Source organism: Strigops habroptila, chromosome 3 (genome assembly GCF_004027225.2).
Source record: "Strigops habroptila isolate Jane chromosome 3, bStrHab1.2.pri, whole genome shotgun sequence".
NCBI lineage: Eukaryota > Metazoa > Chordata > Aves > Psittaciformes > Psittacidae > Strigops > Strigops habroptila.
The window spans coordinates 86,724,353-86,738,184 of NC_044279.2; the positions used below are offsets into that span (position 1 = coordinate 86,724,353).

At 42.0% G+C, this 13,832-nt stretch overlaps 1 protein-coding gene across 39 annotated transcripts in view; it reads right to left on the reverse strand.

Moving 5' to 3' along the window:
- The window catches only part of LOC115605248 (general transcription factor IIE subunit 2), a 73,490-nt gene that overhangs the window by 25,587 nt on the left and 34,071 nt on the right, over nucleotides 1–13,832 (reverse strand). For 31 of the 39 annotated variants that reach the window (XM_030479414.1, XM_032919795.1, XM_030479399.1 and 28 more), the window contains 11 exons: nucleotides 12,500–12,670; nucleotides 12,325–12,419; nucleotides 10,300–10,375; nucleotides 10,036–10,109; nucleotides 8,393–8,474; nucleotides 8,018–8,130; nucleotides 7,041–7,155; nucleotides 5,703–5,828; nucleotides 4,344–4,506; nucleotides 3,099–3,313; nucleotides 949–1,089 (listed from right to left, as the gene is read on the reverse strand). In XM_030479414.1, the coding sequence (XP_030335274.1) occupies nucleotides 949–1,089; nucleotides 3,099–3,313; nucleotides 4,344–4,506; nucleotides 5,703–5,828; nucleotides 7,041–7,155; nucleotides 8,018–8,130; nucleotides 8,393–8,474; nucleotides 10,036–10,109; nucleotides 10,300–10,375; nucleotides 12,325–12,419; nucleotides 12,500–12,670 (1,371 nt within the window). The other 8 variants (XR_003990550.1, XM_030479409.1, XR_003990551.1 and 5 more) reach the window with 7 other exon arrangements.

Sequence of the window (13,832 nt, forward strand, 5' to 3'; positions counted from 1 at the left end):
CAGAATGATGCTTCTCAGGAAATGTAAGCCTTTCACTACTATGGTAGATTGTTCACATGCCCCTTAAATCATAGAAACACAGAGAAAGGACCTTAAGATCATCCAGTTCCAACCCCCTGCCATGGGCAGGGATGCCTCACACTAGACCATGTCGCCCCAGGATATGCAACACCCTGAAGTAATTGAGGGACTAAAATTAAGATACAGCAGGATGAAGAATCCAGGCTGGGAAATACCTGACCTGAAACAAAACACATGCTCTTGTGTCCCTACAAACACATGTTCCGGAAGTTCTCATCAGCAATCAAAAGATAGTGTTATGTGTTTAGTGTTTCAAGCAGATACCTGCTGTGCTATGTAGGAATTATATCTACCTAACATTGACCAGACCATGAATAATGATTTGTCTGCATCATGTTTTGCACTCAAAAATATCCAGCTTCAAACTGAAGTGATTTGTACAGCAAGCAGTGCTGCTCAGGGCTTCACAAGCTCCTTTAGAAAAAAACCCAACCAACCAAACCATTATATTTATGTTTATAACTTGAGTTTATATAATCACCAGTGCAAAAATCCTTAATGGGATGAGCATACAACCTTGTACAACTTTATACCTGAAAGAGCAAAAGGAGCCAAACATCATCTTAACTACTGGGAGCATCTGCCACTAGATGGCTGACAAGATGTAACAGGGGAAAAAAAATTCCTATAGCAGGTTGATGCTGTTAAAATGGTGTATTTGCACACAGCAAGGGCAATAAAAGCAGCATGCTGTCACTGTGTCAAAGATATTCACAAGAGAAGTTGGATGGCAATCTAAGCCAAGGTTTTAGGCACAGTGAAGAATCCAGATGCAAGCTGGGATTTAGGTTTCTTAAAAAGTTCAGTACCCAAATATTTCATCAGGTCTGGGCTCTGCTCCTGGCACAGACCTCCAGGCAGCCTCACCTTGGACTCAGAGTCTGCAGACAGCTCCTCCTCATTGGGATCAAGGGCAGGCTCGTTAGGGGAAACCGGCGTGATGGGCTTTGGGAAGCCTCCTGCTGCTCCTCCACTACCTGGCTGGCCACCATCCATGCTCTGTAAAGCCTTTCCATGCAATAGGAAGAAAGCAGGCTGTTATATCCATCTCAGCATTAAAGCTTAAGTCTGCACATACCAGATTCTATGCAAATCCTACATTTTGGAGGGTTTTTTGGGAAGTAAATTGAGTCTGTAAACCTCTGCTTAATGAGATTGCTATTTCTTATCTATTTCACCACAATGAAATTTGAGTAAGCACATCCATTTCAAACACAAGGGAAGTGGAACTTGTACTTGGCTCTTTGTTGTAGTAAAGAAGAAAACTTCCTCCATCCCCATGGCTCTGAGAACTTGAAATACTCGATTATGTCTCAAGCACTCTGTTTTCAAATGTGTTTTTACAGCAAAGGTGTCAGTTAAAAATGGCATAGTGGGCAGAGAGATATTAAATTCTACATAATGCCTGCTAGTCACAGGTTGGAACAGCAAGCTGAGATTTTTGGATCAAGTACACATTTTGGTGTTACTGAGATCATCTCTAACAGCACTTCTACATGCTTTATTACAGCAAGAACATCTGGTTACCAAAGCCAAAGGCACCACTTGCAGATGGGTTTTCTCTGCTCCTTCCTTCGGTGTCAGATTGATTGAATTACCCTATAAAAGCAGCAGTAATGTAAGGTTGTTAAAACCCAGAACATTCACTAGCAGATTTAAAAGGTGTTTGCTACAAGGAATTATTAGAACCAGCACATCTTCTGAAGGAGAAGTAAATAAAGACTATTTGGAATAGGTTTTGGATTTGCAGTCTACTCATTTGTGTAATATTAATTTGATTTCTAATAGCATGTCATTCCTGTTAAATAGCTCCAACAGCTAACAGTAGCAGGGGAAAAAAGTATAATTTGAGCTCATGCAATTGGACTGCCAGAAGTCAACTCCAGGAAAAGGCTGGTTTAGACACAGATACTGTCTAAACAAAACAGCACTCGCATACAAGAAATAATCAATTTGGAAAAATGGCAAGGCTTGAAGATTTGTTTGAGCCAGAGTTGAAAAAAATCAACCCCAAATCCTGTAAGAGACAAACATGAAAAGACAAAAAGAGCAAGCAGCAGAAGGATTTGGGAGTTTGTAATTTCTTTTTACCACCAGTGCAGGGTGACCTTTTGTACATTCGTACAAGGTGCTGAACTGGAACTTGGGAGACGGTAGCCCAGCCTTTCTCTAACAGCAACAAAGAGCTCCTTATTTCCTGAGATTTCTTCCCAATGAGTCAGCCTTATGGCATGACACTTTTCTTGTTATCACTTCTATGCCCAGCAGTTTCAAGCAACAGAGGAACCCATGAAAGACTCAGACATTTCCAGCAGGCATTGCCTCTGTCTTTTTCACACTCTTAACTCTTCTGCTACCTCAGACTTCTATGCAGGAAGAGAGTTACTTTTCCCCATATCAGATTGGTGATCAGATACCAAGGCACAGAAGCTAGCCAAGGGCAGAACATGGAATCCGTGGCTATGAAGGATGCAGATTTCCAAGTGTTTTCAGACTGGGGAGCACATGGGATTTGAGCTTTTTCCTCCACTGCCCCAGCTACACTAAGTCCAGGATTTTAAAGGGGACCTTTTGCATCCACATCCTGAAGGACTGAACTACAGCAGGAAGCATTTACCCCTCAGGCCACTGTTAAGCTGCCATTGTGGTGGTCTACAGCAGTGGACCATCATGTGCCTGATCTTCTTGGGCTGGATGTCCAGGACTTACTATGGTAGAGATGAGCTGACAGTCTCACATGGCACCTGATTTGATCTCTTCCTATGTGTAGCAGATTACAGCTAGGCTGCACAGGGGCAGCCTTCTTCCTAGGTCAAGACTTTGCAAGGGGAACTCTCTGGTTCTGCTCTGAGCATTGCTCTCCCAGGAGAGGGAGGCAGACCTACTCAAAGCTGAGGGAAAGACAAATTGTGAAGATGAGACACTAAGCACTACTGGAAATAGCAAAGGGCTTTTAAGCTGCTCCAAAGAGGAAACTTTCTTTTCACAAAACCAGTTTTACACCTTTTCTTACTAACCTTTGTTTTACTCCATGTGGCATCTTCTCTGTTTGCTTGATCTGCTCCTGTTTTTTCCTCCTGCCTTTCCGACCACACCAACATCCTTTTGAAGCCTGAGCCATCCCAAGACTTATTTCTGTCCTCTTTCTCCAATAATGCAATAGTCATCCTGATGAGATACAGTTCAATATTTGCAGGAACAAGTTTTCTAATTGCTTGAATTTTAGTGGTGTCTTCGAAAAAAAGCATAAATACAATATTAATTTTTTAATCCTCTTGTCCTGTATTCAGTTTTCTTTCATAAAATGCATCATTAAAGCAAAAGATAAAGGCATGGGGAAAGACAATAAATAAAACAGTGGATCATGAGCTCATGGGATAAATCCCCACCACATTCATTACTATCCTTCAATTTAGTCAAATACTAGAATTGCCTGCCTTAAACTTTCATTTCCTATCAACCATTTTCTCTTGACAGGAAGGCTCTATTAGCCTAGGCTGAAAAACTCTCTGCTTTTTTAAGTGCCATGCCAGTCTTCCATTCCAGTGTGGCACTAAATTTAAGACAGCAATCTAAGAGTCTGGCCAAGCCTGTAACTGCAGCTGAAAAAAGACACATTAATCCAAAATAGGACAATGAAGCCAGCAAGTCAAACTCTGTCAAGCTAAGAAATTAAACTACTAGGGCAAGACTGAAGTTTAAGGCACGCAGTCCCAGAACTCTAAGTCAGCACATGGCTGTCTTCAACCTCTGAACTAGCCCACGGCTCCAGCATTAGGAGCAAGAACTACTTTTCCCGCATTTGTCAGCTTCTTCGTCACAAACAAGTGTCTTAAAGTTAAGCTGCACCAGGGAAATCCTACAGCTCTTATTCACCATATTTTTCATAGATACCAGTACTTAGAGGAAGAGTTTGTCAGGCTCATGTTTTCCCCAAGTATTTACCCAAGTAAATACAAATTTAAGAACTATCCCCGAACCTTTTCAGCAGCCATGCAACTGAGAGAAAGGGTTTGTAAAGGGCTACCCTACCCCTCTTCAGCTTTTAATGAATCAGCTCTTTAATGAATCACAATTGCTTTATTTTACAACATAACCTTGGAAAGAAAGCAATGACCTGGCCTTGCTGTGCCCTGCCTTACCACAGCCCTTCCAGAAATGATGGGTTCTACCTGAAGCAGCAGCTGAGCTGTCAGTTTTTCACTCCCTTCATCTGTATGCCACTGTCATGAGAAGCTTCAGAGAAGGGCTGCAATGCTCACCCGACTCAATGGGAGGGTTACGGATAACATCAGAAATCATCTGGTGAACTTCAGGAGTCAAACCTGCTCGCTCCAGGTTGACAGGGTAGCCGGCTTTCAGCGCCTGGCACAGGTGAGTGCCAACCTCAGAAAGAGGCAGAGATCTGCTCTCACTGATAGTCCTCTAGGAAAAAAAAGGCAGAAAGGATTGAGATGGCAGAATTGTCATCTCTTAAAATGCTTGCCTTGAAGAAAAACATCTCAAACTATCTGCCTAAACTTGTACTTTTCAAGGAGAGATTTAACATCTTCCTTGAAAGAACAGGTTTCAAGCTTCTACCAGTTTCTCCCCAAACAATACACATATTGTGCATACCAACATCAGGATTAGTGGATACAGAGCATCTTAATAATTATACATTTAATAATTAAACATTATACCCGTTAATAATTATACAACTGTTTCTTTTTGTAACGGACATGTTAATTAGTCCTTAGATACATTTTTAAGTTAGGGACTACCTAACAATGTTTACCCATGCTCTTGGGAGAGGCAAAACAAAACTCAACACAGCTTCAGTTTCCTACTGTAGAATTAAAAATACAACTACATCAAAGCAGCTTATAAGGCTCATCTTCACAGGGCACATGGCATGATGCCAGCTTAGCCACATGCCCTGGAGCATGTCAACAACTTCGTTGTGACAGGTAACTTGTCCTCAACTTTTTTTTGTAACAGGAAGACACAGCACAAATCTGAACTAGAAAGCCACGATAATACTTCACGCTTCAGGCTTCCATTTTGTGTTGAACCTTCCCAGTAGCTTTGTTTTTTGGCATTGAAGCCTTACCTGTGGGTATGGCATACGGAAAGGATAGGAACTTACTACCCAAACCAGAGTTAATGAAATTTATCCCAGTGGTTATTAACCGTGAAGATATGCCTGTATCCAGCCCCATGCTTGGTGTCTTTTCCAGCAGGATCAGGAAGTTTTTTCCTGTATATCCTTACTACTGTGACAAGGCAGAGACGCAGAATCAGGCAGAACACGTGCAATAGAAAAGCATGCTAACTCCACTGAAGCAGAGCAGTGAAGTGACAACAACCATTCTGCCTGATGCCTGCCAATCTGCACAGGCATCTTATAAGTAGGGAGCTGTATCTTATCTCCCTGCATCCCACCTCACAGCAAGCCACGTTTCTCATACTTTTACCCATCCATAGAGTTAAATTAGATGAGCTACCACTTGCCAGGAAAGCATTTTAAAGTAACCCCACCCCAGAGGATGTAGGGGAACTTAAAAATCCCCCTCCTCTAGACAAAGCAACCCCACCATTAGTTTTCAAAAAGGAAGGGACCTCCACAGGGAGTAGCTTACCACAGAGAGATTCTTCTCTTGGAACAGGACATACGTAACATGCTCTGAGGGAGAGAGGGCTCTAGTATGCTTCCAGGGAAATGCTTCTTTCTGATCTTTAGACCCAGACGGAGAGAATGTGTCAGTCTAAGTGAGACAGAGAGAATTAATAAGAATTATAACCCAGTGACAACCAATGGGTCACCCTCCCATACCTGAAGTTACCCAAAAGTTACCCAAAACATCAATCAAGTCCATCTCAATGGAGAAATCCAAGTCTATGTTCCACAAAAAAATAAACCAAAGAGAATCCAGATGGACATCTGCATGCTCTCATCTTAATTAAAGAAGCATGGCATTATGCAAGGGCCATGGAAAAAACAAAGCAATGCAGAAAAAACAGCATCTGGGTCAACACAACTTCTTAGGTGTTACTCATCACACCTATAAAACTTAATAGTTTTATTCCATCAGAATAAAACTATTCTACCAGCACAAACTGTGGTATTCAGTCTGCTGCTTAACATTCTTCCATTTGTTTTCATCTTCTGCTGAAGACAGATTCCTTGAAAAAAGCACCAAACCAGGAATGCTTTTGGTCTCCATTCCTAGATCATAATAGCTTCCTGTGAAGCAGAGTCTTCTCAAGCATTAAGGAGAAGTAGTACTGCTGCTCTACCTGCTTTCTGGACTAGATAAATCCCTTTAACTGTAGATTTACGTAGATATTAAGATCCCCCAACCAAAACTGTTTCATAGTTCCTCTAATCCTCTACTCTGTGGCACCTCCTCCCTAGTGGTGTCTCTCATCACTGTAACAAAGGAGCCACTCTACAGAAAGTCTTGGACAGAAGAAAATCAACTGTGAGAAAAGAACCAACAGGAGTATTTCCAACAGCTAGAAACCTAAGCTCTTCGGCCAGTCTCCTAAGGAGAAACTTAGAGGAAGCAAAGCCCTGCCCTCCAGGTCTACTGAGTCATTAAACCACGATGAAGGAACATCTATATAAATTTGACCTCCAGCCCCAAATCACAACAACAAGCTGCAAGCTCTTGGTAACACCTATTGGACACTCAGCCTGGCCAGATGGGTGACCTTTATAAGGTTGTCCTGGACTTTCAGGATGGCCACACCACTCTGGAACATCAGCCAGATCCCAATGTCATTCTGATGTCATTGCCAAGGAGCACATTCAGATTTGGTGAGGACTCTTGCCCACAAGGTTAGCAAGCTTCACTCCCATGCGTGGATGGAATAGCTGGGACACGGACTAACTCTGAAGGGCAAATCTGACAGCTGCAGACCAAATGACACTATTAAGGCTCCTGCAATGTAGCAGACGCTGTCATAAGTCATACCTGCAAACCATTTTCTTGGCAGAAGTCCTTAATTTCAGCCATGAGAGGAATCAACAGGGTGGATTTTGCTTCAGATACACCATCAATTCTCTTCACATTCTCGATCGTCGTAGGCCTGGTTTAGGATGAATAATAAAAGCTGTGGAAATGTTCTATGCCAGTGCTTCAAAACATCAGGTGTCTGTCAATGACCCACGCTTGGCCTACAGATCTATTAGCGAAGACTTGAAAGTGTTATTACTGCATCTTCATTGTCTCTGCAACCATTTCAGTTCACCGCTTCTGCTTCTGAATCATGAAGCTTGACCAAAGCAAAAACTTGAAGTTTGTTGCTCACTATTTTGGAGGATCAGTTCTCCACATACATCTTCATTTGCTTTACCTCCTGAGATCACATACCCCAGAGCTCTTACATGGAACAACAACATACACATTCTCCAAGTAATATTCTCTAGTGCCTTTTAGTAGCTGGAAAAGGCACTTCAGATGCATTATCAACTGAGCTGCTTCACAATACCCCCTCATACAATGAGAAAAAAAAATAGTTCTTTTCCCCTCCTTGCAGTACTTGAGAGCAACACTAAATTGTGCTTATTCTTTTACACCAGCTATCCGTACAAGGTAACAGACAGCTCCTGACCTGTAGCTGACCCTTAGCAGATAAGGGCATAGTAAAATGATTAAGACACAACGGAGAGAAGCAGATGGAATGGAAAGGATTAGTAGAAAACACACTTCCCTCCTCTGACTCATCAACCTGACAGGAGGTTTGGACACGCAGACAAAAAACAAGCCTGATATCAATAACTGTTTAACTTACACCAGAGAGTGGTCTACAAGGGTATTAAACAGAAATTCTCAAGAAGAGAACTGTTCCTCTAGCTATGAGACACATGCTCCCAACAAGAGCAGAAAGGGGATTTGTGACTTGGCTTGCAACCCTCTCAGTTTGTACAACACGTGCAAACCTGCTTTACCTTATTCGGGCCATCTCCACCAGGATCTTATTGGTTGCCAAGACAGCTGGAGGAATTACCTTCTCATTAGCTATCTTCTGTCTAGCAGTCAGCAACTTGCCATAGAGAGCAGTCTGTGAAGAGAGCCATATTCCCATGAAGCAACTCTAGATTGATGTAATTAATATGAGAGGAAGTTTTACAGCTTCCCTCATCTTCCCACTAATATACAAGAAACCTACAATCTATTAATCCATCTTAACATATTCAAATCTACTTCTAGGACTTCTATTCAAAACATCTTTGTAATATTAAGAGCTGCCCAAGCCAGCTGCTCCAAGATAGGATGACTGTGGTCTGCAATTCACCCATATCCTCCCTCTTCCCAAAACTTACTTCTAATTCTTTTTCTCGGGATGAAACAACGGGTTCTGAAGGCTTCAAAGGAGATCTGACCAACGAGCACTCTGCAACACTACCAAAAAAATAAAGCAGCATGAAACAAACCCTGTGTTAGATCAGTTTCATTGAGGAACTTTGCACAGCGCTGTGGGAAAGCAGCAGCCCAACTTATTTTGACTTCTGACAGCACCATCAGACTGTCATCTGGCACCTCGTGCTAGTGCTGCCCTCATACAGGAGTTGAGCGGATTGGGGCAGAATGAGCAGTACCCCTAATCTAACAGAAATCCTGTATCTGGTCCCATAACTTGAAAATACTGCTACTGTACAAAGCTCAAGCAGCTGACATAACACTTTTGTGGGGAAAAAAAACAACCAAAACCCCCCACCAATATTCCTATTAACAGCTAGATTCTCCTATTGTTAACAAAAACATGTTCTGACAAGCAATTGTCCACTCATAACATCATTCTGACAGTATCCTGCGAGAAACACCTTACATTACACCCCCACGGCTGATAATCCTGGCCAAAAAGAGCTAATATCTTGAAGAGCATCAGTGGCTTACAGCTGCTGAGCTGTAAGCAGAATTAGCTGATGTTACTGCTAGGCACATCTGCCTAGAAAGCAGCACCCCAGCTTCCAGTCCAGAGGCTCACATACTTCAGGACATTCACCCCTAATTAAGACTGCTGTGATTATACTGCAATTATCTGTTAGCAGACAAGCTAGGAGTAGGAGCATCCTTCCCTAAGAAAAGGGTGAAATAACACTTGTTTGGATCATAGCTGTCCCCAAAATAATTCTTCTTCACATGGCTGCAGTGGCAGTTATTCACTCTAAGTGACATATCCTATTTTCCTGTCGTCTCCCAGCATCAGGCCCAAAGGAGGAATCAAACTGCTCAGAAATGCAAGGTAGGTTTAATCTGAAGCACCACAAAAGCCAGGAAAACAAATTACTTGGTCTGGTTTTTGCAGAAGCTTGTTTCATTTCTTTTGACCTGAGGGAGCTTCAACCTCATTCAGTCTTCTCCAGACTAACACAGAAAGGTAGAAACCTACGTGCTCACTTACAGCCCCTGCACAAGGCACACAGGCAGTTTTGCCAGCTTTAAGAGCAAGTCACAACCTAATAACAATTTTGCTTGAATTATTATTTGCAAACTGCTTGGGAAATGAATGACTCTCCATTTGTTATTTTAAATCATCATGAATTAAAATTCATTAGTTTCAACTTTCACATAGAAGAGACTGAAAAAACATGGGCTCCAGAAAAGCATTTAATCTAAATCTGCTGTTGCTCCATTCTTTGTGAGCATCTGCTGGTTTTCTTGCCTGGATTTGTAGTAATACCTGTGAGAAAGTTTGCACTTCAGCCATTAATAAAGCTCACTTTGCCTGTGACACTACAAGGATACACAACTTGTCAAATTCCAAGCCCATTACGTGTTGTAATAGTTCAATGTTTTGAAATATGTACAGTGTACAGTAAGTCCCCTTTTTCTTTTTTAAATATATTAAGCCTTTTCACCATCACTTCCCACAAGAGAATGCTGGTTTTAAGCATCCTAAAAACAGTATCCCTAGTGATATAGTTAAAATTAGGTAATTCAGTGATATTTTGGCATACTGTACCTGTTAAGCATGTTATCACTTCCTGGAGAAGTTTTACCTTTTCTCTCATATGGAAACATATCATACAGAGACATCTATATAAAAAAAAAGAAGAAAAAATAATAGAAGAACAAGAACAAACAAATGCTGATTTACAAGTCTTTTCACTGAAGTTGTTATTAGCAGCCAGATATTCTTTTGTAACACCATGAGACACTTGCAAGGTTTCTTGAATGCAAGCATGGACAGACCACAGAGTGCAAGAGGGGTCATATTCACACAGACCTGCTTCGCTGGAGACTGCCTTGCTCCTTTCTTAACTGGTGAGCGCTGCGTTGAGGGCACGGGTAAAGGTTTGCTGCTGTAAGGAAGTGAATCGTATCTTAGTCAAATCAAAGTTATTTGTACAATGACACTGCCATTTAAAAAACATACTAAGCAAACTGATCTGAACTTTGTAAAGGGATATCTTGGGCAAATCAAAAGTTCTTATTGAGAAATTATTATAATCGACATTCTTGGAGAAAAAACACTGAGGACCTCAAAGCCTCAAAGCCTAAAACTAACGAGGAACAAGTATCTTGTCTTACGGAAGAAACAAAGATTTTTGTGACAATACTTGAAAGATTCAATTTTAAAGACTCCATTAGTAGAGAAAAACAGGTACTAACTTTCTGGCTTGCATTAAACATATAGCTTTCCCTGTTGCTTATGTTTAATAACCAGCATTTTTTTGACCTGTAGACAGCAGCTGAGAGCACCACAACAATAGAATAGGCAAAAGAAAATTGCTACTTTGTCTTTACCCAGTTTTGGTTTTGAGCAACAATCTAGACACCAGAACAGGCTCTTAAGACCAGCTCTGAAGAACTCTGTTCTAATATTATTTCTTGCCACAGCAAAGCCTTTGCAACCTTCAGTTCATTACCTTTCACTTCAGAATTAGCGTGTGTACAGACCAACACAACACTGCTTATTAAATATACCCAGAAACAAAGAATTACAAGAAAATCATGATGTTATTTTCTTGGAGCTCTATCATCGGATTGCAAATACCTGACCACCACTGAAAAAATACCCCATTTTTGCCGACATACTCACCAGGCCTCTAAATAGTTTAAATTTCACAGAAATACACAAAGTATTACAGATACGTATGGAATCAATTCTTCTTGAAACAAAGGTTTTCCCATTTCATTCTCAGCTTAAATGTTACAAAAAGTAGGTCAACTGCATAAGTGAGAAGAGTTGCTAGCTGCTCTGTTTCAAGTCTCACAGTACAACTCATCAGCATTAGGAAGAACATCAATCTTCATGAATTTTCCTCTCCGGTTTCTTGTCTTCACCTGGTTACTTTCTCCATGAGGATGCATTGCTACAACATGCTTCCAGGCTACCCAGAAGGCACACATTTTCTGAGTAGATCAAGTACTTTCACTACATTTCTTCACTAACTTCGCCAGTTACACAACCATCCCATTAGCTTCACTGAAGACCTCAGTGATGATAGACTCTCCAATTTAAGCTGCAAAGACACGTCACTTTTCATACCAGCAGTCAGAGGTGTCTATCCAAGCACTCACAGTAACTTCTTCAGCACAGAATCACAGAATGGTTCAGGCTGGAAAGGACCTTAAGATCATCCAGTTCCAACACCCCTGCCATGGGCAGGGACACCTCACACTAGACCGTGTCGCCCAAGGCTCTGTCCAACCTGGCCTTGAACACTGCCAGGGATGGAGCATTCACCACTTCTCTGGGCAACCTGTGCCAGTGCCTCAGCACCCTCACAGGAAAGAACTTCTTCCTTAGATCTAACCTGAACTTCCCTTGTTCCAGTTTGAACCCATCACCCCTCGTCCTATCGCTGCAGTCCCTGATGAAGAGTCCCTCCCCAGCATCCTTGTAGGCCCCCTTCAGATACTGGAAGCTCCTCTGAGGTCTCCACACAGCTTCTCTTCTCCAGGCTGAACAGCCCCAATCTTCCCAGCCTGTCTTCATATGGGAGGTGCTCCAGCCCCTGATCATCCTCATGGCCTCCTCTGGACTTGCTCCAACAGCTCCATGTCCTTCTTATGCTGAGGACACCAGAACTGCACACAGTGCTCCAAGTGTGGTCTCACGAGAGCAGAGTAGAGGGGCAGTTGTATTTTTGTATTATGATACAAATTAGGGAAAGTTGTGGCTGGAAACATCAAGTGCAGAAGTCTTCTGCCCAACCTCACCATCTCCAGAAGCAGGCTCCAGAAACTGATCTGGTGTTAAATTGATAGAAAAAATGGCTCAAGAGAACACATGTACTACAATTACCTTCTAGATGGTCTCTGAAGATTAAGGTCTTCACTGGACTGCAGTAGGAGACTTGGATTTGAGTCAGATCCAGCTTTTAACAGCCAATTTCTACCCTGTAAGAAATAAACCTCACGGCTTAACTATAGATTACTGCGAGAAGCTTTTGATGGGTAAGTTTCACACCAAAAAGTACCTTCTGGGTAAGCACGCATGTGGTTGCAAAGATGCTATACTTAGAGACTTCTTTGAGGAACCCTTCCATTATCAACTGTTGGCAGAGCGATTTCCACCAGTTCTCTGGCCAGTCTTTTCCACTACCAAAGAGAGGGTGTCTTCGGTATCTGTTTGGCAAGCGTTGAGAACTCTGGAATTAGAGAAAGAATTGCTCAGACTTCCCCAGTCCTTATGGAAGTTTCCAATATATCCAGTAAATCAGAAACCCAAGATTCAAGGATCATGTCCTCAAGAATACTTCTCCATAGAAGAACTTTACAGAAAAGTCCCAAGCATAAATAGTTATTGAAGCTTCCATAATACCCATTACAATAACCACACCTACAGCACGTCAATGATAGGGGCATAACCCACACCTATTGCCTTGGTCATGTCACCGTTTATGAAGCTGAAGAACAGTTTTACCTCTACTACCCTAACCCACCCCTGTGCTTTCTGCCAAGGCTGTGACAAGATCATGACTTTCTTTTGCAGCAAGACCCCAGACAAACCTACGCTTAGATCACAGAACTATTAAAACATCTTCCTTCATGTATGGAGGAAGTTACAGAAATAACACAGCCATCCATACCAGTGAAGAAATTTATCTAGTGCAGTTTGCATTCAGCCAGTTCAGGTCAGTGTTACATTAACTTACCCATTCTGGTTTTATTTTAAAAGGGTGTACAGAGGTAAAAATAAGTTGATAAATCCTGTTTAAATCCCAGGACAGAGGCACAAAAACCAGAAGGAGGCTCACTATGCATCTGCTCTACCCTTCCTCTCGCCTTCATTGCAAAGAGTTTTTTGTTTGGTTGGGTTTTTGTTTTAAACAGTTGCTATTTACTTGTCTCTTACCACTGATTCAGTCTCTAAAAAAGCTGATTAGCTCCTGTCTGTTTGGTTCTCACCACCCCCTGAACTTCGGGCCCAAAGGGATGAGAACAGGCTAAAGCCTCTTTCACAGGAGGAACTCTTGGCACAAGCCTGAAAAGTTGATAACTTCTCTGAAACAGGGACATAACAGGGGATCGCACATTAGGAAGTAGAAGAGTCTTGGGCAGAAATAAGTTTCTATTTATTGCTAGCATATGAAATCAACAGCAAGGCAGGCTTCAGACCCTGTCATTTGTAGCCTTGCTGAATTCCTCTCCACTGGGGAAACTCCCATCTCTGGGTATATAGTAAGGAGCAATTTGAAGAACTTCAGACAGTCAAAGAGCTGCTACCCTGCATACATAGCAAGAGAGGATTGTTTAAGACCCCTAGCAGCAGGGGATAGAATCTGGAGCAGCCAGGCATGGGCAAGAGGG